Genomic DNA, 23,850 nt, shown 5'->3' with positions numbered 1-23,850 from the left:
CAACGGTTCAAAGGTTCCTCGAATGCGCTTGTATCCTTCCTTATTTAGTTATCTAGTTTAAAGTTTCCAGCTTGAAGAACACGATTAGATAGATTAGATGTTTACATGGTGCTCATCACATTGTAATGCGATAGAGCAAAGGTAAAGGTTCGTTATTTATTTTTCCTAACTAATAGTCTTCAAGTCTTGACAGGTCCATCACTAAGCTTACGCAACATTTGTTTTTTGGCTTTTTTTTTTATTACCGTTACCGGGAAACTACCAAGTCCAATGTTTGTAGCAAACGTTGCAACAACGGCTCACGTCAATCACTCACATATTATCAGTACTCGTATTAGTCGTATATCATAAGAATGTTTCATTTATTTAGACATATTCTCAGAAGTGTCACCACGAAATATGTTTCAAAATTTTTGAATCATTTCATTTTTCAACATTTAAAAACGCTATCTCAACGAGTCGCAGTTTTATTTGTTTTTAATGCAGCTAGTACCATGAGATGAGCGTGTGAAGATGCAAATGTAGATTTACTCAAGTCTGATATTGAAGTATACTCGAGTGAACTCAATGCCCAAATACTCATGAGACTAATCGATTTGTATTCGGGAGAAACGTGGACAGAGTGAGAATTTTATTCAGAAATGCTTTTTGCTTCTCGATGACATCGCCCCTTATTTCAGTTTTTCATATTGAAAAGGACTCGCCCTTGGAAAATATCGCGTCATTGTTGCAAAATATTTTAAGATCGTTTAAGTCACAAGACGCTGGCTCGTATGACTTAATTCATCGCAATCTTTTAGAATTTTTAAACTTGTCACTGTTAACTGCTTTACTAGAGATTTTGATTGACTTGAGTACCTAGTGGTGTGATTCCATAGTTATTTCGTATTCAAATGTGTAAGATAGAAACCACGACTAATTTTCAATTTTCCCATCAAGCTTCTTTTACGTACCGTCAGATGGATTACCTCACACTAAGTCGTGAATGACGTCAGTTTATTGTCTGCACACGAGTGAAACGCGGTTAAGACGGATTTGCTCGAGTTTCAGCTTATTGAAACGTTTTTCAGTAAAGTTCCAATTTAGAAAACGTCGTTGAGACGATGGTGAATATTATTAGTTATTAATCTTATGTTAATCTGAAAGAATTTCAAATCATCTGTGTCTCATTACCAGCATATAATCCGAAAAAATTGCACTATTACGTCGAAATGCATTTAGAATCAATATATTGTTGTCAGTGTTGATTGCCGTGATTCGACTAATTGAGTAACTCGTATCTTTTTGTCTATTTTCAGTCCTTTCATTCTACTGGTTTTATCTTCACCGGAATCGCCTCTGTTGCGGTCCATTATATTACTTTCACGGAGATCTGCATTAAAGAAAAAATCCTGGTAATATCTATATTGTTTGTATGTGGCGTTGAACTTGCAGTTACAATCGTTGACCATTTTTTATTCAACAAAAAGGATGGGTTTCATTAACATGACCAGAAAACCTATCAAAAACGACACCATTGAGAAAAAGTCAACTCAAATTCACTCCCGCCTTCTGAAGAACGGATGAAATTGTTTTATTCGATATCTTCTGGAAGGTAGTATGCAGCTTGCCTAGTTAATCTTTTCTTCTTTATCTAAATGATGCACAGCCGAGACTTTGTCTTTCGATCATTCTGCTCGCTACCAGTTAGCTATGCATGTTAGTCAATTTCAAAGCACAATTTGTAGGGATAGCTTCTTCGAGCGATTCGTTTGAAAGATGGAAACTTGCGAGGTTTATCATCATATCTAAAAACAACCAACTAATTTGGATAATATGAAACTGATAAGAAAAGGGTCTCACATGATTGGTTGTGTACATTAAAAGCTTTTTCATTTCTTTGAAAAATTTCCGGTAACTTTCCATTTCTCTTCGTAAAACGCCATTTGCAGGGCCTTGTCACCTGTTCCATTCACGCAGGTGATGTCAATTCTGTCGAAAGACGATTTGGGGTCGTTTAGTTCGTCTTGTGGATCTGACATTGGGGTTAAATGATACCGATTGAACAGCGCCTTTCTCTTTAATGAAATAGTTTTTGACATGTTCGCTAGAAAAAAGCTTCTGCATATTTCTGCAGCATCTGAGTCTTTCTTTTTTATTGATTCGCTTGTGTAGGTGGCCAAAGTATTCTTAATTTCGGACATTTTCTCATTTTCAACAATAGCTTGATTAAAAAGAATCAGTTTTTTTTTATACTATAGAATTGAATCCGCACTGACAAAGAGTTCTATTTTTACTTGAAATTGATCCAATTGTTCGCCGTTGGTTTTTCAAAACGTGGGATGCAAATCTTTGACAATTATCGAATAAAAGGTCACAGTGATTGCTGATTCATACCAAGTGGTGTGGTTCCTTATTATTCGGTATTCAAATGTAAAGGGATAAAGGGAGTAAAGGGAAACCGCGACTAATTTGCCCATTAAGCTTCTTTTACGTACCGTCAGATGGATTACCTCACATGAAGTCGTGAATGACGTCAGTGTATCGGTCTGCACACCAGTGTTAACGCGGTAAAGTCGTGTGGTTGTTGCTCAAGTCTGTTTGAAACGTTCAGTTTTAATTTAGAAATGTCGATGATGAATGTCATTTAGTTAAACTTATGATTCTGGATGAATGAATTGTCTTGAGTCATAACTAGCTGGCAAGTTGTAAAATCTAAAGAGTTATAGTTCAGTTTCCTTGATTAGGCCTTGTTTTTAACCAAGTATTTTACCAATTCGTCATTTGCAGGGTCTGCAGTCTGCTGCAATAATACGACTTGGATCAGAATTTGACCAAAAAGTACTTTGGAATTTTGCCTTTAAACGTTTTCCCTTTGAGATCAGTAGTCGACGGATTTTCGGCCACTGTCAGAACTTTGTTAGTCAGATGGGGTAAAGTTTTTTGTTCGTCCTCCCAGCTAGTAGTTGACGTCAAGCGTCTTGAAAGGGAAATTGTCTTTCACGGAAAAAGAAAAATTGAATCAATGTTAAAGTGGAATAAAATTAGATGTAAGTTCATGGTTGAGCGCCACCAAGAACTTCCCCCCGGTGGCCATGCCTATGCTCCCTTATTTTGGGTCGGTATACCCAGGCGGGAAGTTAGTTCCTCATTTGAATATCCTATTCTTTTTCGTTGTCTTATTACTTCTTATACTGCGACTTTTTTAAAAATGGCAAAACTCGGCCATCGCCAAGGTGGTTGGCAATATCCCTGCTGCATCTTACACGCGTATGCACACCATATTTGTCCAACTTAATTGTGTGTCGTCTTTGCGCTCAGCCAGCTAGAAATTAATTTAAATTCGTATTTAGGTTACCTGCAGAGCGGTCCACTCTAATTGGAGTATGCATGAAGGAGACTGTGCATTATCGAGTGACGCCATCTGGTCGTGTAGTGTGCATGGATCAGCATAATTTCGAATGTAATTAAAACAGATTATTCATTTATTCCTTTAGTTAATTTTCAAGTAGCAGAGCATCGTTGAATGAAAACTAACGCGTTTGCCAATTTGTTTGACTTGCAACAGGGAAATCAAAACAGGAAGGATCCCCTGGTGGCGATTCATTTTCCCAAAGTCTGGATCCCCTATACAGTCGTCCCTGCGTCACATCAACTGCACACGACCACCGAGTTGTTGGGTACATCCGCACTTACGGGCTATACAGTACAACAGCCCCCCGTAGGCCTTTTTTGGGCTTTTGTTGTTGTTTGAGGCGCCCAGCAGCATCTATTGCGCAAGTCTCACGTCGAAGGCGGGCCAGCACTCCAGCAGAGCCAACAAAAAGAAGAAAAAGTGTGACGGTGACATGCCGTGCGATCAGAATGTTGTAAACATTCGGGTTCAGGATGACCACCTGACGCGTTCTCTCCAGTAGTTGCCATTGCACCAATCCTTTAAACAAAAAAGGAAATATTCAACTGGGACACAGGCCCTTTGATATAGCCTTGGGACTACAACAAATCATCCGACTCGTGTGTGTGTGTTGTACGAAACGTTTTGCTGCAATCCATTGATCGTTTGGGAAACGTTTGAAGCAGTGAACAATGACGTCGCTCAAGTGGAAAATCGACTCGCCGTTTGCGGCTTTGCTGCTCCGACTGACTTTTCTACTTTCCGTGCCGCTCTTCCAGAACGATGGCCGTGGAGTGGGAGCCAATCCGGATGCCAAGCGCCTCTACGACGACTTACTGAGTCATTACAACCGATTGATTCGACCCGTGAGCAACAACTCGCAAGTCGTCACAGTCGGTCTCGGTCTCCACCTCACCCAACTCATCGATTTGGTAATAATGTTTGCACTTTCTCTCTCTCTGGTTCGCTGTTTGATTTGACAAACTTGTCAAGTGGTATACGGGAAATGGGTTGCGCCTGTATAGGATATGACGGTCCGATCGTTTGCTGTAAATCAACACCCGCAATGGTCCAGCGCCCCTTTCAATCGCAGCTGCTGCTGTACGAGTGGTCGGATGAAAAGGGGGAAAATCTCGAAGGATCGCTTCTGCCGTCGTCGGACCGTACAATATTGCGCTCTCCCGTATATACCCCTTAAAGGGGGGGGGAGCTCCATATAAGCCCAATATATTGTCAACAAATCGCCGATTGGTGCTGCTGTAAAAGAACCCCTATTTCTACTTGTCGGGCCAAAGCTTTGGATGTTGACAATATCGATCGCAAACTTTTCTTTCCTTTCCCACCCGTGTGTCTAAATAAATTGGGAAAATTGTGGGAGGCCGGGGACCTTTTTGTGAGTGTGTGTGTCGCCGTATATAAATTCTGTTTTTGTCTTTCTCTTTTCTCGTGTGTTTTTATAGGATTTAAAGAACCAGATCCTCACCACCAACGTCTGGGTCGAGCATGTGAGTACTCTGTCAGCTGTTTTCCTAATTGCTTTTGCTTTCTCCTCGTGTAATCTATTACACAAGTTACAAGCGAAGTGTGTTCCGCTTATAATATAGTTGTTTTTTCCATTTTTTGGCACATCAGCCACCCGAAAAAGTTTCCGGATGGAATAAGAAAAACTGGCCAAGTCGACTGTCGATGACTCATTTTCTTTTCATTTTTCGATAATAGGAATGGAAAGACTCCAAGTTGACTTGGGATCCCGAAGAGTACGGTGGAGTCCGTGAATTAATGGTTCCGTCGGAGCACATCTGGTTGCCGGATCTGGTCCTCTACAACAAGTATAAGATGACATTTTCTAGATTAGATACAAGTTTCTAGCACACCCCCATAAACTTGATTTGATTACACACACACCAATCCATTAAGAGTGTCTAGAGAAGAAACTTTTATATATGTAGGCTTCCCTTTTACGAACTGCTGCCAGTCGAAAAAGATGAATAACGTCGAGTTTATATTTCTTTTTTCTTTTATGATTGCGATGATTGCCCTGCCGACAGCGCCGACGGTGAGTACGCGGTAACGACGATGACGAAAGCCATTCTGCACAGCGACGGCCACGTCAAATGGTAAAGTAGTGTCGCACGATTTTCAAAATGTCAGACTCTGCTTATTAGTTGGTCCGTTTTGGCAACAACAGCGGAAATATTGATCTTCCCTCATTCTCTGGCAGGAATCCGCCAGCAATTTTCAAATCCTATTGCGAGATTGACGTCCGCTATTTCCCGTTCGATACTCAGACATGCTTCATGAAATTCGGCTCCTGGTCGTACAGCGGTCTCCAAGTAAGTCCCACCACCGTGCCATTAACATTAACTGGCGAATGCCCTAATGAACCACCACCACCAGACGTACTGGCCCAGCAGCTCACACTGATGGACTAGTAACTATGTGTGCTATATCTTATAGTTTCTTCTTTTCGATAAGTGCACTAGCTATACTGATGCTGCGGGTGTAATGAGGGAGAATTATCCGTTATAGGGAGAAAGGAGCTGGAAATAATGATCACATGCAATATCGTCCTGCTATAAAGGATAACGGGAAGGAAGCAAAGGGAGAAAGGATGTCGAGTGTCGTTCTTGGAATAACTAATAAGCCTGATTATTTTCAAGTCACTTGGGAGAGCAGCGAGAGAGAGAACCTACTAGGTTCTCTCGTGCCGCGAATTCATCACGCTCTGCTTATTGACTTATTTTTTCCCCTTCCGCTTTGATGCCTATTCCTTGATGAAGTACTTTTCTTGTTTATTTTTATTTCCTTTTATTTTGGCCACTACCTGCGGCGGGGGCTTTTATTACGGATCGGGTAGTCTTAAAATTTTCATAAAGAAACTGTGGGAGAGCGCAAAAATTGACGAAATTTATTGGCCGGCCCGGAAAAAGGTCGTTCATCTTCTGTTTTTTTATTGCCATGCCAAGGTATTATTATTATTATTATGATGGAGGAAATGGCTTATTAAAAAGTCAGAATCTCCTGGGGGGACAAGAGCTCATGTGTTTTTTATTTTACTTTACGGGCCATTGACGATGCAAATGTGTCCAGACTAATAAATTAAGAAATTTCTTACGCTTGGTATTTTCGCCCAAGATGAATCTTAGGCATCTGCATTCACCCGACGAGGATCTCGTTGAAATCGGCATGAATTTAAAGGATTACTACCCCAGCGGCGAGTGGGACATTCTGAACGTTCCAGCCGAGCGTCACGCCAAGAAATACGATTGCTGTCCGGAATTCTTTGTCGGTAATTTAGTCTTTTCTTTTATTATATAATCGATGATGATGGCGTGGGGACTAGACGAAGAAAAAGTCCCATTGTAATTGTATTTGTAATTCAATTGAAAATGACAAATCTTCTTTTATTTTATATTTTCTATTCCGGCGCATCAGACATTTACTTCAACATCACTCTGCGGAGGAAGACGCTGTTCTACACGGTGAATTTGATTATCCCGTGCGTGGGCATCTCGTGCCTGTCGGTGTTGACTTTCTATCTGCCGGCCGACTCTGGGGAAAAAGTGGCTCTTTGCATTACCACTTTGCTGTCGCAGACCATGTTCTTCCTGCTCATGTCGGAAATCATCCCGTCAACCTCGCTGGCCATGCCCCTCCTGGGCAAATACCTGCTCTTCACCATGTGTCTGGTGGGACTGTCTGTTCTCATCACCATCGTCATCCTCAACGTCCGCTACCGTAAACCTTCCACCCACAAAATCTCGCCGTGGGTCAGGCGCTTCTTCATCCAGCAGTTGCCCAAAATGCTCCTCATGCGCATACCCAAGGACTCGTCGACTTCGCTGCCCAACACTCCGTCCATTGAGGTGAATTGATTTGTCTCTGATTCCTTATTAGATGGGCCAACAACTTTGTCCTCCTCCTTCCGTCTGGTATATATTACGTGACGCTTGATCTCTCGTGTAGGCAACATCGGGAGGAATTTCATCAAGTCTCATGTTACAGCAGGACAACAATGCGGCCGCCGCTCCCCGCCTGGCCTCGTCGTCATCTGCACAGCATCCAGCTCGAATGACGTCATCGCCATCTATTCGACGCTGGTCCCGCACGGCGTCGCCGTTTCACTTTGGCTCCCAGTTGCTTTGTGAAATCATCAACTACAATTCCGTTCAGCAGCAACAGCAGCAGCAGCAGGAGAATTATTACCAGCAACAATATCCGCATCCGCTTTGCGCATCGCGACTTCCTCCGCCGCCACAGACGCCGTCGTCTCCCATTTCAATGATAACGACCCTGCCGTTATATCCGCCTCCTCCGCCACCCCTTTCATTCTTGCCGACTCAACCCCCACCACCACCCGGCCTCGCCTCTTCTTCTCAACTGACATATCCCCGGCGTTCCAGCACTCCCAGCGACGACGACAGCAGCCTGCGATCCTGTTGCGATGGAGCTGCCGCCGGTGCCATGGCAACGGACGCCTCGATGATGGGCCGCGGCCGTGATTGCGCCATGATGATGACTTGCAGCCCAAACGATGATGATGATGACGGCAGCTTACTGATGAGAAGACGACGTCGTCACAGCAGCGGCCTCCACCACCAGCGTCGCCGTCGCGTTCCCAAACGCTTTCCGCTGGAATTGCAAAAGGCCATCCGAGATGTCCAGTTTATCCAGAACCACATGAAACGTGCCGACGAATACGACGAAGTGAGTCTTTTTTTTTCCATCCGCCCGTTATTACATTTTTATCGGTTCAGAGGATATGCGATGGATCTGTGAAAAGAAGAAGGGAAAAGTTGATTGGATTTAGTAGGTCCTTATTCGTGGCGTCGGCGTCGGTCCCGGAATTGGTAAATAGACGGCGGACGCCAGATTTGAATATCGACGCCGGATGAAAAGGGCTGGGCGCTGGATGGCGATGAATGGTTTACATTCATGTTGTTGAGGGGGTAGTCTATGAAGAAAGGCGCATGGATTTATAGACTATCCTACTAGTACTACTACTAGAAGGGTGAGGCAATAACATCGGAAGGATCTCTCCAGAGGACTTGGGACGTTCTCGCAGCGACTATATATCTGGGCCGCCGAATGTCCTATATACTTTTTTGAGCTAGGGTCTGTACAGCTCTATATGAATAAGGGAAGGAGGCGAAATCCAATATAGCGAAAAGATAAATGGGCCAAAAAGGAGCGAGACATGTTTCGACTATCTACTTGTATTGCTGATATCCGGGGCCAAAGAAGAAGAAGAATAGGTCCTTTTCATACACAAAAGCTATATCTCTCTCTTTCTCTCTGTGTGCTATATAGGTGGTGCCCATATAAGGAGGAAAAAAGAGACGTAATCAAAAGATACAGAAATCTTTTTTTCTTTTTTTTTCTTGTTTACCATTTCCAAGTGCATGTGCCTCGCCCGGGATTTATATCCTTTAGTAGATCGGCTAGTCCTTTGTATAAATATCAGTTCCATAAAGGGTTAGGCGGGGGGGTTGCCACTTCCTATTGTTGTGCCGAGACACACACATGCCAGCGAGATTCTATTTCTATGTGTGTGTGCGAATAACACGAGATGTACAGCCAAGAGCGAGTGCGACGGCACGTGATGTTGTACCCCCGAGTGCACTATCCGCCTGCAGGTCTGCAGTGGAGAAGATATTATATAGTGCACTAACGCTATAACATTCGGGCGAAAAAAGATAAACCCCCCAAAAAATAAATTAAGACTTTTTCGGACAGACACACACAGACAACACTGTACATTGGTAGATAGAGTGAAAGACTGCCTTCCGGGCTGTTAGTCAATTCCGTGTCGCACGCCGTATATAACCCCCCCCAGCCAGCCGGCCGGCCCCCCTAGCTAGCTAGCTAGCAGAGTCTAGCCCGTCCTAATAGTATTATGTCTAGTAGTTATACATCTCTCTGACGGCTGCTGCTGCTGCATCGTGTCTTTTGTGATGTTCTTCTCTTTCGAGTGTTTTCTCTTTCATTTCCTCCTTCATCCCAACGACCGTCTGTCTTGTGTGTACCAGTATATAGGTCCTTCCACCTCCTTTATTCCGCTATCCCTCCGCTTCAGTCAGATACACTCGGCGGAACAGGGCCCAGCAGGATCCATCTCTCTCCGCTTCTTTGCCTAGCTGCTCCTTGACTGAACGTTGTTGTGTTTCCCTCTGAACATTTTTCGCTCCCACCATCCCGGCGACGTTGGGCCTCCTACTCCTACGCTCTCCTACTCCTACTCTTTGCTTAGATACTGGCAAATAATACTATAGTGGAGGGTTCGGTGTGCCGACGAAATTCCGAGCCACGATCAATACCATCCGCGGACGAAGCGGCGGCAACGGCAAGAATAAGGGAATCATATTCCGCCTTTATAACACACGTCTTAACGCCAACTTTCCGATTCTTTCTTTCTTTCTTTCTTACTTCCGCACGCTCTATCGTGATCGATAGATATTGCCAGCGAAACTCGAAATACCCAGTTTCAGTTTCCCAAAGACAAATTCAGTCGCTATAAAGGAGCAACAACAACAAAAGAGAGAGAAATATAGGGTCCCTGAGAGAAATGATAGGCTCCTATTTAAGCTCCTTTTTCTCCCCGTTTTCTTTTCCGTTGGCTTAGCCCATTATAAACGTTGACACAAGAGACGCGCCCGCCCGTTATTTTTAGAGAATTGTCTGAGATTTATTGGGGAAAAAGTTGTTGTTGTTCTTTTTTTCAGGCTCCTTTGATGTCTTTCCCCCTTTTGATAAATCTCTGTTTGTGTATTTTTTTTTTACAGGAGGATAACGATTGGGGTTTCATCGCCATGGTATTGGATCGCTTCTTCTTGTGGGTCTTCACGGCCGCCTCCCTCTGCGGAACCATATCCATCCTGTTCACGGCACCAGCCCTCTACGACGACTCGAGTCCCATCAATCTCAAATACCTCGACCGATTGGGATTCTACTGACCGGTGGTCGGCTTGTCAACCTTAACACAATCATTTGACGTAACTAACCACAAAAGGCCGTGGGCTGGAGCACCGATATTATTTTCCTTTGCAACCAGCCCCACGTACATCAATTTCATCTCTCGTATATTAATGTTGACACGAGTCATTAGTGTGTCGTAGAAACAAGAAGACGTGGGTTATATATAAAGCGAAAGCCTGCACGATATTTGTCGTAATCATATCTCTATACTACTAGACTCTTGTGTATTATATGCTAGGAGATTTTGGACGTATAAATAGCCCCTTCCTACACACACACACACACACACACAAATACAATGGCAGATGAAGAAAGAAAAAGAAAAACCTTTTAGACGGTATCCTGGGAGATTGAGTGGGGGGGGGGGGATTTTCCCATCTCTTTTTTCTTTTTATGTTGTTTCTATACATCATCCGACTTCCATCCCATAAGCGGAATATCCACGGCTGCACACACATTTCCTATTCTCTTTTCCTCGGCTGATATATACTCTAAGAAGCTTATCGTAATCATGTTTTATATTGACGAGCATTCAATCTAGTCCGCATGATGGATTCGCTCTCGTCTGTGCCGTCATTTCATTCATCTGTTTTTTTGGGTTTTTCATCCATCGCATATTTTCATTACGTGTAATATGTAAACGTTTCAAGCTGGAAGATTTGTCTGTGTCGAAAAACAACGAAAAAATAAATTTGTTGAATGTCAAAGCACTATATATTTTTTTTTCAATTATTTAATGTCGGTACTGTTCCTGGAATAGATCGAAACACGCGCGGTCCCGCGTCCCTCTTTATTTATTTATTCAAATTTTTAATTAAAATTTAAGGGAACAATGCCCTCTAGTTTTCATTGAAACAAATAAATGCGAAATTGAGGAGCAGACGAAAGTCCAGTCAGTTCCTTCACAACTGCAATCCAAAACAAACATAACAAATAGTACAGTAGTTAACTTTAGATTAATTCGGAAATTGACTTGTGTGACAACAATTGTTCACGTTTCGAAAGAACCAAAAGAGAAATAGGAAGCCGCCGCTCTAAATGTTGACAGCTAATTTGTAATAAGTTAAACAAGAGTGATTTTGTAATTCAAGGGCACTTCAATAGATCACAACAGATTGTTTGTATTTGCATTGAAACAAAGAGCTGAGAGAAATTAAAAATTATCTGACACATTCAGTTGATTGAGAGAAACTTTTAGTGTTGCTTCGTCAGTTACTTACAATACCTGAATTTACAGTGATCAAACGAATTCCAATCAAGTCTATTCCAAAACACGTCTGAGGGAATCAGTAGAGAACAGACCAGTGCTCTTATTTAAAACCCAAAAAGCAATTGAATTGTTTTTAAATATTTTCTGACGTCAGCCAACTAATATCATTTAATGTTCACTTTGAATTATTTTATGTAGATGTGTGCCCAGGCTGAAAGGCCATCTTCGCCGCAGTGTCGCAGATTATTCAAGCGGTTATTCATGTACGCCCGTTGTAAATTTAGTAGTAAGAAGAATTTTATTTTCAAAATTTCTCTCTCTCTCTCGCTATAGGTCTCACAGGACAGCACTGCGCGCCAGCTGCAGAGCAATGCAGTGTTGGCGTGTGGGAATTTTCAGATGCCATATACATATTATACTACGTCACGTCCATGGCGTGAGTCGGGAATCTCTGAACAGCTGTTTAGTATTTTGTCAGTTGCTCATGTTGTATTTCATCATCTGATTTATTTATGACCACAGCAGTTTAGAAGCTCTTGGATTACAGCAAATGCCTTGACTATCATGCGCCCTTCAAGATTCGGCGATTCTTCTTCAGAATATGACAAGCGACGAGAGGTATATTATTTATAAATACGGCTTGTCATTTTATTGAATTCAATCAAAAAAAGGAGATAGCCGATGCGTATGTACGTAAACACATTTTATGTTTGTAGGTTATTTTTAATGCCCAGGGTCTTGAGACTGAATGTGGTTAGGCGGTCATTGACCCCTCGGCAGCTTTCAGTCATCCAGCTTTCTCTATCTATAGAAGTCTTATAAAAATTACAAATGTTTTGTTTGTGTAGAAAACGCAGAACATTATCTTTTTTAAAAAGACCAGTCCTTCAAATACTGAGTTTTGAGACGTGTCAAATAGATGGCGTGATGATTGTTGTGTCAGTTATGGGCTTATGCTTATCCTTATGGCGTCTTGCTGTCAACAGTTGAGCTATCCTTTTCTTCGAAAATTACAATGAATTCATTAGTAAATTCGAGTGATTTCGTCTGTGTTCCGATCCGTGTATATGTTGGATAACCTTAATGTGTCTCATCGACTTACAGGAGGAAACGTGAAAGGGTCGTGCAGCCTACCGGTCGTCAACTATTTTGTTCAAAACCATTGTATTCTACTGAATGTGCCATTGAGATGATACAGGTAACAACTAACAATACCCTTCTCACCTTTGTTAGGATTTAACACAATTATTGTATAATTCTTGTGGACTTGCTAGATCACTATGATCCTAGCATGGACTGATGTCAACTTACAGGAGGAAACGTGAAAGGGACATGCAGACTACTATCAACTATTTTGTTAAATATCATTGTATCCCACTGAATGTTCTGTCGGAATGATACAGTTAACAACCAACACTAGCTTTATTACAGGATTGCTAAAACATATATTTTTCTCATCTTTTATTAGGATTAATCATAATTATCTGCTGTTTGTATTGGACTTGCTAGAGCACCAACTCCAGCATTTGGACCAATCTCTCATTTCATCTTCTCGAGAGAAGATTGGATCACTAATCGGTGGTTTCATGTGTAAGTTCACTTATCATGTCTAATATGTATTTAAATTATTGATCTCCAGCACTTACGTCTATCTAATGTTTAAGAGGGGTTTTAAGACGCTTTTGAGTTTATACTGATAATTGTTTATTCTTTTAGATCGCATTGATGACACAAATTATAAACAAGCTGACTTATTTTCTTTTTTTATTTACAGATTATAAACTCCAGGTTTCTAAATTTTTCATGGCACACTTTATGAGATCCTTTCAAGACAAGGTCCCTTGTTTACTAACCAGTTGGCTGCTACCCTTGAATCTCCCTTTTTACTTTCTTAAGCGGGCCATCTTTATTTGAGGTATTGCTTTCTGTCGCTACAATTTTGTTTGAATATTATTGCCATCCAAATAAATGTTCATTCTGCTTACAGGGTAATCCTTCGCTACTTGTCATGGACTTCATCCACTGGTGAAAACCGACGAGAGAATGCTGTAATCCAAGACTGATAAATTGTGTGGCTATGCTAAATTACAAGTGCATATCTGGGCTCCCTTCTTTTCTGTGGCCCCGTTTCCCTATCTAACCACTAACCAACGCCCGCCGGTGGTCACTCACCCGCTGTGAAACCAGGAGGAGGGGAGGGCTCTGGTCGAACGGGGACTTGGAAGGCGCATGATCCGATGAAAACTTTTGGAGGGTCATGTGTCTAACCCGGAAGCCTAGTATGACTACATCTCCCCGGAAAAACTTGCCTCGTACTTCTCTCTTCTTCTCGGTCCAGATAAATATCTCTGGGGGCCGTAGACATGTCCTATAACAGCATGTGCGAGTTAAAACAATGCATCCACTACCCAATGAAACAAACAGCCATGGTTTATTTTTTGCGGAAATCTGCGTCAGTCAAGTTACAAATTTTTCAAACTCAAAACTTCTGTCGAATTTTGCATCTAGTCTATAGTGCAAATCGCGATTCCATGTGTTTGGTAGTTAAGAAAATGGTTGTTTAAAAAACAAACAATGGGGTGTTCTGAGTAGCCAAAAAAAAATCTCCATTGTTTGTTTTTTTTTACCTTCTTATCTTAACTACCAAACACATAGGATCGCTATTTGCACCAGTAGACTAGATGCAAAATTCGACAGAAGTTTTGAGTTTGAAAAATTTGTAACTTGACTGACGCAGATTTCCGCAAAACTAAACCATCGCTTTTTGTCTCATTGCCGCAGCGGTGGTGGCGGGTTGCGTTTTAACTCGTGCAGTAGTAAACCGTCTTGAACCGGACGCTCTGTCTATTGAATTATTTGTACATTTCAAAAAAAAATAATAAAAATTGGTTTTATGAATTAAATTTTTTATTTATTACAGACATAGGGTTTAACATTGGTTATTGTGGTTTAGGGTATAAATTTGAGGTTAGTAGGTGTATGTTTGTGGTGTCTGAAGAATTGGAAGGTATAAGTTTCTGGGGTTTGGAGATTAATTGTTGATGTTCGTAGTGTTATAAATTAACTGTTTTTTATCCAAACTTGAAATTTCCACCTCCAACATCCTCCACTTTCCTTTCCCAATCCCCAAAACATGTTTATTATTTATTTGACATAAACATCCGGAGTATAAGGTATGGGTTTCAAGTGGTATGGAGTTAGGTTTTAAGTAGTTCTGGGATGAGGCTGGAGTACAAGGTATGTGTATAAGTATTGTGTAACTGGCTGCAACTTCCCTACACGACCCAGGTAGCAACGAACAGCCACAGGTAAACTTGATACAAATTAATCTTCTTTCACCAGCAAAGGCTGCAACAGAATGCCACAGTGGACGGCAAACCTTTAACCAAAATTAAATGAAATTAATCTTTGTATCAATGGAAATGCTGTATAAAAATTAAAAATAATCAAATATCGTTCAACTAAGCATTCCAACAGAATTACTTAAATAATTGTAACAAAGAAATTGACAGTTGGCAAGCTTATGAGAGAGTCTTAACTGAAGTAAACAGAAATAAAGCAAAGTTACTTTTAAAAAGTTTACCAACATAATTACTTTAAATTGATCTTTTTCTGCATGTGACGAAAGCTACAACTGGCACAGGTAGCAAGCCTTCAAGAGGAACACCTTAAACTGGCTGGCTGCAACAAATCCATGTACACATTGGACTGCAATGAAGAAGCACAGACTTCACAAAGGTTTAATAGAAAAATAAAAACTCAATTACTATCAGAAACAAACCAATGTGTAACCTTAGGATTAAAAAGTTGATCAACATAATTTACTGTTCTGTAGTATTTCTCCATGTGATGAAACGTACAGCCGTCACCAACAGCAAGAGACGACATTTTGGGAAAATGACAGCAATTTCAGACCACAGGATCAGATGGAGTTGCCAAGTATAAAATTGTAGGCTATATTACCTGTAAATTCACCTCACAAAAACTTTACATTTAATAACCTTAAAGAATGCAAGTAAGATTTACCATTTTTATGACGAAACATTTTAGGAAACCGTAACAACTAACGTCTACATTCTCGAACAGTGTCTCGAAACGAAATGTCAGTGCACAGTCTTCGAAGAAAACACCCGCGCCGTCTAGTGAATTTTAGCTACCTAGTGACAGCCCTTAGCATCAAGTCTGGAAAATAAATAAAAAAAATAATTAAATGTACATCAGCAAGTCTTGTGCTATTTAGATTTTATTTAATGGAAATAAATCACGAAGAGCCCTTCGAGTACCTTAATAACGCAGGTAGCTGACAATTTGCTTAAAATCTGAAATCTCCGGCGTACTTTAAAGCGATTCTAAAAATAGAATGAATAGTTGAATACATTGGAAACTTCTTTCTCCAGTTTACCTACGGAAAAAGCGAATTACCCAAAAAATTTCTAAACTTTTAACGTAATTTCTCTCGTCGACATAATCTTATTGAAGATTTCTCTTGAGCTTTCCACAAGGCGACAGGCTAACTTGAAGTTCCTGTTGTTTACAACTGTCGTCTTTGTCGTTCTATTTCGAAGAATAACGCGAGCCCGTCGAAGTACAGCACCGCAAGGGCGTTCTAGTTTGAAGGGTTCCAATAGCTTTTTGAAGAATGGTTTCCTGTTAAAGTTGTAATATAAAAAAGAAAAGTTGTGTAACATGTAAAAGAGCAAAGTTATCATTAATTTGCGCAATCTAACCGTCAATCAAAATTGAAATTACTTACATTTTGAAGGCTATTAAGAAATATCCAGAAAAAATGTCTTCAGCAGCCATTTAGTCAGAGATTAAACCTTGAAAATTGAACTTGGCATTAATAGCATTAATTTTAGGTTTGAGTTATATTACCCTGTAGTTGCTATTTTACCCGTGTGGTGTTTACCAAAATAAGGAAACGAAGCAACACTTCCATGATTCATCCAGTCATTGATTATCGACATGAAGAAAATCATTACAATGCAATAATGACGGACTGCGTCCAAAATTAATTGTTAATTTTTACAACCATGAGACGCGTTCAGGTAACGCACAAATTTCAAATTTTCCCGTTAATGCAGAACAATTAACCCAGGACAAGGTAGTTCCAAATTAAAACAGCCTGTGACGGCTAAAAACAACAAAAACTAGTTCCGTAACTTATCGAAAGTAAGTACCTTTGGGTATCCTAATAAGAATTTGACATTAAGACTTAACACTGAAGGGAAATTGGAGTGATAGGATGTGTTCTTTTTTCACATTTCTGCCGAATCAGGAGACCTCAAATGTTGAATCGATCCTTCACTTCATCAAGTTTCCTTTCGGATAATTCTAAACATGAATTATTACAGTCATTTGTACACTAAAATTAATTTGCACATTTTCGTCATCATACCTTTTAAGGCTTTGTTCAGTTTTCTTCTTAATATTCTGTTCTCACTCATCAGTCGTTCAAAAGTGTCCATTTTAATTCGAATAAAATTAACCGGAATTTTTGGAAACATTTTTGACTTTTTCCCTGTGATGACGGATGTCTCATCCACTGAACCAACAGTCCCCTCATGACTGCTGGATAGTTTTTCGGATATTTGGGGTTTATCGGATTCAATTACGTTGACCGGGACAGGAGCAACCGATCCAGATGGAAAATCTTCAAGGCGAAGCGAAACATTTAAAAATCATTAACACAAAAGGATGAACAGCATCTCTTGGGAAAAGAAGCGTAATGGCCATCTTAAGTCTAGATAATCTTTTGAGTTTTAACACTATTTAAAGAGAGAACACTACAGTCTCCTTAGATACAGTTACATCTAATGACAAATACATGCACAAGCTACGACTTAATGAACTAGAAGAAATAGTTTTATTTACCGACAGTTTCCTCTGTTTGCGGCAAAACGGTAGAAGAGGAGCTACTTGAAGGCTGTTCAGTGCAAAACTTGTCAAGGTCTGTAGCGGTGGCAAATGACAAAAAACAGAAACCGTCGATGTCATCTGCCTCATAACTTTGGGGGATTTCAGTTTCGACGTTTCGGTCATTGCTTTGTGACTCTGATAATAAAAAAGAAAAGTAAATCTTTAGTTAACCAAAAATTCATATAACTGAAATACTTTTGGAATCGGCAAAGCTAGGTTTCACTTTCTTAGTGCGCTTTACATCCGAACAAGGGAATTCTCCGGCTGAAGTGCAGTACCGATGAGGCCGAATTTTTGGTCGAAAGGATTTACGCATCTGACTTTTAATTCTACTGGAACGACGAATACCAGAAGGAGCAGATACTTGGTGAATACGTCTATGATGACCTGGGGTAACTGCATCTTTCTCCTCCTTTCGATCAAGTGAAAGGCTGGTGGCTTTTTCATTAAAGAGGGGGCTCAGAGGAGGAGGTGAATCATTTCCAGAAGAACTAGAAATTTCGTTTCTGTATGACCATTTATCTTTGTTGAACTTCAAAGTACGCCTACGACTGTTTAAATTCTGTGGATATACTAAATTTAAATAAAAAGTTGTGAATTGGTTTCTCTGTACTCAACTACACTATCGTTTCATACCAGATTCCTCAGAAGCAATGGAAAGCTTTGGCATTGCAGGATATTCATCCGAGTCAGATGAGGATGACAATAAATTAGAAACATCGTGTTCATTTTCATGTTGTTCCATTTGGTTGTTTGAAATATTCTGATTTGCAGATGGATCAAAAACCTAAAAAAAAAAAATTACATTAACTATACTAGATAATAGGATTTCCATCAATAAGAAATTAATCCACTACCTCCTTAGAAATGAAATTTAGGCCAAGATGCAATGTGGGAATGGAATCTTTCCGTAGGAACCATACATTATTGACTGAGGTCAAACACTTTCCGTCAAAATGTATGGAGCAAATGAATTCATCAGGCCGCTGAATAGAAGGAGGAGCCCTGAACAATGGACACATTATAAAATTTACCCCATTTGCATGTAAGTCGAGAAAAAAAATTTACCGGAAAATGTACGGGCCAAATTGTGATAATCCAGGCTGTAGTTGAAACCCACAAATGAAACACTGGCGGACAGCCATGTTTTAGATTTAATACAATATTTATTTGTATATGTTACAAAATACTTACCTTTAGGTCTTGATTATAAATATCCCAAGTGAGAAGAGCGTAATGGAACCTTAGTCACACGTGTGTGTGTGTGTTATCAAAATACTTCTATGGACGTCACTTTTTCGTCACTTTTACAATCCAGGATTCATCTGGTAACAAGAGGCCGTTGAGCTCAGCAACACAATGGGAGTATAAAGTTTCTTGTTTCTAAGCACTTGACTTGAGATTTCCGTATACTACAGCATACACTTTTATTTTTACCCCTTGATGCAAGGTGAGCGGGCTTAGAAACTTGATACGCCCAATTTTGGTCGTGTATACTTAATAAAAATAACTGCCGCCAGAGTTACGAAGTTGTTGAACGTTCCCGTCAGAGTAAAATAGCAATATTTTGAATGAATACAGCAGAACATAAATAACGTTTTCTTCATCTCAATTAAAAGTACTCCTCATATTTAAACTGAAATGATAGTTTATTTTGAATTCTAGAACAAAAGTAAAATAATTAATGAACGCAATAACCCAATGGGCAACGAATAATTGCGTTTGCGTTTTCATGATTTTAAAAAGAGATTTCAAATTGTCACACGAAGAAAAGATAGGATTGGTTCAAAAACATGGTTAGCTTACAGGTTGGAACTGTTCCACCACAATGGCTTACAGGTTGGAACTGTTCCACCACACAGTTCTTTTAAAAAATCTTGGCCTTTATACCTATAATTTGTATTAATATAATTATAAATTAACAATTAATAATGAATTACTAATTAATTACCGATCGAAGATTTTTTTGCCGTGAACATGTTGGTTATGCATTCGCATAGTTTCACCGCTTAAAGAGATCTGGTAATACAGAATAAGTTGTACTGTCAAAATTGTGAAACATTTTGATTTTTGAAGACTCACATGGGGGCAAAATTCACAGTAAAGTTTTTTTGAATTTTTCGGGATAATGTAACGAAGATGAAATTCGAGAGAAAATTCAAACGCGAATGCCTAAAGACAAGAAAGAAATGTTAACTAGCAAACCTCTAATTACTGATTATTAGGCAATAAGCAGAAAACTTCAATGCTATATTTAAGTACCTCCCCGCATAAAGAGCAAGTTTTTTTCTCGCGATGAGTCTTATCTGTATTTCCTTTCAAATCGGAAGTGCCGCAATCGATGAAGAGTACATCTAATAGAAGTGGATAATGAAGAAAAAAAGAATATAAAATTTTTGTTACTAATTCACGGGAGAAAGATAGGACACAATAGTCAACAAAATATGATCCCTCAGGTAAAGGACTAGAAATGGCGAAAATATGGGCAATCAAAATCATGTTCAGGTGCTGCTCTTAGTAATTCCTCATTCAATTTCAAGATGCTAAAATGTTTTATTACCTTTGGTTTCAGCAATATTTGGGGCAACTGGATGAATGAGTACAGGAACCTCGCGCAGTTCACTCGTTGATAATCGTGAAAATGCTAGCTGATCATCGGCGGTCGCAAACGAAAAAAATACAAAGCCATCTATCACACAGGATTCATGTTCGCTGATGACCACATCCTTACTGCCAATAGTTGAATCACTGGCACTGCGGGTTCTTGTCATCTTAGAGAATCAGGTTTTATCCTTTGGAACAATCAAAATAAAAGAATGAGACGAGGCTGTCCAGAAGTCACAATCTTTTAATTATGGAAAATATTCGATGAGTTGTACCATAGACTACCCTGGTTTAACAGTTTTCACTACTAGATGATAACCATGTGCAAGATTGTTTGATTCTTAAGTAGGCTTGTAAATTTGATTTCTAATGTCTACTTCTACTTCATAGTTTGGAGTTTAATGAACTCACGTTTTTACTTACTTCAATAGATAACAACTTCTTGGGGTTCTATCTATAGCCTATTCAAATTAGTCCAATAAATTAAAATAAACAATTAAAAATCAATAACACTGATAACACGATAAGATTAAGAAAAGCAAATTGTAAGAATGACGTCGACCGACGTTGACAGTTCGGGTTCAAGGTTGCCAGATTCATGGGGATTGAATTTTGTCCTTCCGGAATCGCTGGAATCACTGGAATGCAATTGCCATTTGAACTCTTTTCTATTTAAAAATTTTTAAAACATGACTAAATAAAAAAAAAACTTATTTTTTTTTAACAAAATGCTTCTTGCTGACTTGATAAGATACATAAAACAAATCGGGCATCATAGCGTAACACACAAACTCCAACTCCTCGAGCTCCAACTTTTTAAATACTGTTAACCAGTTTTCCCAATTCAGTTACACTGCAATGAAAATTTTAATTTAATAGACCGAAAAGTATCTTGACAGGTACAACGATTAAGCTGAGTGAGTAGCCATTATTGCGGATCATTTTTAGCGCTCCTCTGTATATTGACTGTGGTACTCTCTTCAATTCCTCAAAGTCCTTGGGTAACTGAAGAGCTCCAAAATGGCATTAGAAATTAAGCAGTTATAAAGTAATGCTTTTGACCTCTTTTAAAATGAGATATTAAGACTAGTGCGGATCAGATGCTAAAATACAATTATTTCCATAATTCCAAAGAAAAACCCAGGGATGTTACCGATTTTTTTTTCTTTTCGATCCCGATCAACAAAAAAGTACTTCTTTTGTCTTCAATCTATTTGGAAGTGCACTTTTAACATTAGGAATAAATTGAATTGATTCCTTTAACAGAAAAGAAACAATACTTCTGAGAATATTTTCCTTTCTCTCACTGAACTTGGTAAAGTTGGGTTTCACATTTTAACAGAAGGGATTATTCCATTCTGATTGAACAAACAAATGGTCTGGGAAGTACGGAAACGTTACTAAACGTCGTTTTTTTTCTGAGTTTCACACCAATGAAATCTTGCGACGTGGCTTTTCATTGTAGTAGATCGAGGTGTTTTCTAAAAAAAGATTATGCTGTAAATACAATGCAAGTACTAACTGTAATTGGGTTAAATTACATAATCGCAATAAGAGCATTGCTTCCATTTCGCTGGGTTGTGTATCACTTGGTGAGCATTCAAAGTACATTTCAAACGAAATACCTGCAGATAAAAACATAGGAATTATTACAACGAACAGACAAAGTGCATAACAAACTACCTTTTCACAAGTTTCACATTTGAACTTTTTGACTTGTGCAATTTCAGGTTCTTTCGGTGTTGGCTCATCTTCATCGACCGTTATGATAGGGGGTGATATCGAGGGTGATATCGAAGGTGATATCGAAGGTGACATCATCATGTCAATCAACCAAGGGAAAATGAAATCCGGGCAAGAGTAAATCTGATGCTCTAGTCGATCCTGTAGCAAAATAGTATCCTCCTCTTGAGGATTGTCATTCAAATGTTGATGCATAGCTTCAGTAGTCAACTCATCAATGCACTGAAGGTCTGCTTCGGCTGTTTGAGTAGAGTCTTCGACATCCATGTGATCATCGTTTGACAGAAGTAAAACACAGTCCTGATCCTGAATTAATTTTTTTTTAAATGTTAATGAAAGAAATGTTTAAATTTGGAATATAATAAAATTTTCACACCTGGTCTTCAACGGAAACCAATACAACATCCGATGGATGTTCGAATGGAGTTTCCACCGTAATTGCAGTGTTGAAGGAAGCATCACTGAGGGATCCAACCAGTTCCCAACATTCGTAGTATACGTTGTACAGTAGGAATATATACCGATTGCGGTCGATCTTCTCGTCGAAGTTGTTGAGTAGCTCGGAAATGATGAATGGAATTTCGGCGCAGTCGGGTAGTTTCTGGATGTCGGTGATTTCGGTACTCATGCTGATAAACTTGTATTCATCTTCCGAGTTGATCACCAGAATAACAGGCGTGGTCCCAGAATAACTTAGGCGAATACTAATCGGACTTAAAACTGACTCGTAAAGACGGCAAAGGCGAGAGAAAGTCACCAACTGAATGGCCGGGTGGTCGCCGTTTGAAAAATTTGCCAGATTAATATCATGGGAAGAAGCTCTGCGATTTTCCTCAGACACAAGTTCCTGCAATAGCCTCGGGTCATCAAGCAAGAAACGGAGGCGCTCATCTGACAAGAAATAATCTTCTTTAGTCCATGGAGACGCTAATCTGCTGGGCAATCGATCTGGTGAACTGGGATTTCGTTGTTGATTCTCGATGTTTTCGATTTGGCCAGTCAAGTTATGGTTAATTGCGTATCCTTTTGCACAAGACATACTCACTTTGTCTAATAAAGTGTTCACTTGGTTCTCCAGATTCTGATGTATTGAGAACTGCCATTGTTGACACACAGTAGACTCCTCCTCTTCCTTCAAGGAAACTGGAGAATCAAGTTGTGAAGGATGATGATCCATTTTTCTGTCCACTTTTGCAGAAACGAGTAAGGCTTTTAAGTATGGGCTTCTTTCTACTTCAGAAACTGAGGAGTTAACAGGAAAAAGAGTTGGAGATTCTAGGTGTTTCCACTCCATCGACGATGAGATGAATTGACTTTTAGAGGTGAAAGTTTATCAGTCTGTCGTGGATTGATCTGTGTGGATTGATCTGTCCTGAAGATTTAGAAACATTTTGATTAATATATTGAAATGTATTCAGAATAATTGTTGTGATGTTAAATTGTTTCATAATTAACAGCTAGTAAGTAGCAAGAGCATGCATAAATCGTAACACTTTGATAGATGTCTATTATTAAGCTATGTTGACAAAACTTAAGTGAGATAAGAACCCATAATACAATACCATAATGAAATTCTTCCTTACACACACCACTTTTATACTTTTCAAAGTTCTTCATTAACATTTGCAAAAGGTAGTGGTCATTGGGATATTCAATAAAACAAAACGTGGTCGGAAAAGAAACTACAGAGATACGTAGAGGCACAAACGAGCATTGCGAACACACTAATTCAATCTCATGATTTATCTGTCCACTTCCTGTTGATAAGACCACAAATACAAATTTTCCTCTACAATACTACTTGTTTTGTTAAATATTTAATACCTGAAAAATGTGTCTCAACCCACGATGAGTAAACCCACTTGTCTAGTCGTCTGCTCACTGTCTGCTCAGTGCTGACTGCTGAGCGTCGAGCCCGTACCGGTACCGCCTACCGCATCAAAGATCAACTACATGACTCACAAGTCACAACCTCTAAAGTGATAAAAGATGGCGTGCATGACACACTCTTAAGAACCCCACCAGA

General features: G+C 39.7%; 3 protein-coding genes and 2 long non-coding RNA genes across 8 annotated transcripts; 2 read left to right on the top strand and 3 right to left on the bottom strand.

The window, feature by feature from the left end:
• Position 1: 1 nt before the first annotated feature.
• LOC124188930 (acetylcholine receptor subunit alpha-L1-like) lies at positions 2-11,055 on the top strand. Its single transcript, XM_046581869.1, has 13 exons — positions 2-1,106; positions 1,299-1,394; positions 1,470-1,594; positions 3,333-3,442; positions 3,548-4,305; positions 4,834-4,878; positions 5,093-5,202; positions 5,422-5,490; positions 5,595-5,706; positions 6,509-6,662; positions 6,809-7,239; positions 7,340-8,080; positions 10,156-11,055. Exons 5-13 carry the CDS (start codon positions 4,066-4,068, stop codon positions 10,324-10,326), a joined length of 2,073 nt encoding a protein of 690 aa, XP_046437825.1. The 5' UTR covers positions 2-1,106; positions 1,299-1,394; positions 1,470-1,594; positions 3,333-3,442; positions 3,548-4,065; the 3' UTR covers positions 10,327-11,055.
• Positions 11,056-11,751: 696 nt separating this feature from the next.
• LOC124188935 lies at positions 11,752-13,473 on the top strand. Its single transcript, XR_006872536.1, has 4 exons — positions 11,752-11,821; positions 11,892-12,176; positions 12,663-13,148; positions 13,333-13,473. It is a non-coding gene; the product is annotated as an uncharacterized LOC124188935 (long non-coding RNA).
• A 974-nt stretch (positions 13,474-14,447) lies between these two features.
• On the bottom strand, positions 14,448-15,965 carry LOC124188933. Its single transcript, XR_006872533.1, has 5 exons — positions 15,842-15,965; positions 15,585-15,740; positions 15,384-15,521; positions 15,154-15,286; positions 14,448-14,937 (listed from the first exon to the last, which is right to left on the bottom strand). It is a non-coding gene; the product is annotated as an uncharacterized LOC124188933 (long non-coding RNA).
• Positions 15,966-16,491: 526 nt separating this feature from the next.
• LOC124188932 lies at positions 16,492-18,971 on the bottom strand. The gene is made up of 8 exons (XM_046581872.1): positions 18,672-18,971; positions 18,546-18,607; positions 18,335-18,482; positions 18,114-18,264; positions 17,673-18,050; positions 17,433-17,612; positions 16,957-17,211; positions 16,492-16,892 (listed from the first exon to the last, which is right to left on the bottom strand). The coding sequence occupies exons 4-8, from the start codon at positions 18,220-18,222 to the stop codon at positions 16,843-16,845; spliced, it is 972 nt and encodes a 323-aa protein (XP_046437828.1). The 5' UTR covers positions 18,223-18,264; positions 18,335-18,482; positions 18,546-18,607; positions 18,672-18,971; the 3' UTR covers positions 16,492-16,842.
• A 136-nt stretch (positions 18,972-19,107) lies between these two features.
• Positions 19,108-23,784, bottom strand: LOC124205317. 4 transcript variants are annotated; one of them, XM_046602705.1, is made up of 10 exons: positions 23,649-23,784; positions 22,201-23,196; positions 21,765-22,130; positions 21,623-21,706; positions 20,505-21,562; positions 20,038-20,269; positions 19,740-19,831; positions 19,560-19,649; positions 19,429-19,496; positions 19,108-19,367 (listed from the first exon to the last, which is right to left on the bottom strand). In XM_046602705.1, the coding sequence occupies exons 2-5, from the start codon at positions 23,116-23,118 to the stop codon at positions 21,482-21,484; spliced, it is 1,449 nt and encodes a 482-aa protein (XP_046458661.1). In that variant the 5' UTR covers positions 23,119-23,196; positions 23,649-23,784; the 3' UTR covers positions 19,108-19,367; positions 19,429-19,496; positions 19,560-19,649; positions 19,740-19,831; positions 20,038-20,269; positions 20,505-21,481. The 4 variants fall into 4 exon arrangements, with proteins under 4 accessions (XP_046458661.1, XP_046458678.1, XP_046458686.1 ...); XM_046602722.1 differs by having other exon boundaries at positions 21,765-22,124; XM_046602730.1 differs by lacking the exon at positions 23,649-23,784 and adding an exon at positions 23,511-23,611 and having other exon boundaries at positions 21,765-22,124.
• Positions 23,785-23,850: the final 66 nt, after the last annotated feature.

This window comes from Daphnia pulex, chromosome 2, assembly GCF_021134715.1.
Source record: "Daphnia pulex isolate KAP4 chromosome 2, ASM2113471v1".
Classification (NCBI taxonomy): Eukaryota; Metazoa; Arthropoda; class Branchiopoda; order Diplostraca; family Daphniidae; genus Daphnia; species Daphnia pulex.
The sequence above is the reverse complement of the archived record's forward strand: the minus strand, read 5'-3'. Positions and strand labels throughout refer to the sequence as shown.

Bases quoted from the DNA above. Each gene is read 5' to 3' on its own strand.
- LOC124188930 (XM_046581869.1), top strand. From the start codon at position 4,066: ATGACGTCGCTCAAGTGGAAAATCGACTCGCCGTTTGCGGCTTTGCTG. The intron at 5,491-5,594 runs GTAAAGTAGTGT...ATTCTCTGGCAG, and splicing joins AGCGACGGCCACGTCAAATG to GAATCCGCCAGCAATTTTCA. The intron at 6,663-6,808 runs GTAATTTAGTCT...CCGGCGCATCAG, and splicing joins CTGTCCGGAATTCTTTGTCG to ACATTTACTTCAACATCACT.
- LOC124188932 (XM_046581872.1), bottom strand. From the start codon at position 18,222: ATGGAACAACATGAAAATGAACACGATGTTTCTAATTTATTGTCATCC. The intron at 17,613-17,672 runs GTATTTCAGTTA...TTTTATTATCAG, and splicing joins TAGCTTTGCCGATTCCAAAA to AGTCACAAAGCAATGACCGA. The intron at 16,893-16,956 runs GTATGATGACGA...ATTCATGTTTAG, and splicing joins ACTGAACAAAGCCTTAAAAG to AATTATCCGAAAGGAAACTT.
- LOC124205317 (XM_046602705.1), bottom strand. From the start codon at position 23,118: ATGGAGTGGAAACACCTAGAATCTCCAACTCTTTTTCCTGTTAACTCC. The intron at 22,131-22,200 runs GTGTGAAAATTT...AAATTAATTCAG, and splicing joins TGGTTTCCGTTGAAGACCAG to GATCAGGACTGTGTTTTACT. The intron at 21,563-21,622 runs GTAATTTAACCC...ATCTTTTTTTAG, and splicing joins AATGCTCTTATTGCGATTAT to AAAACACCTCGATCTACTAC.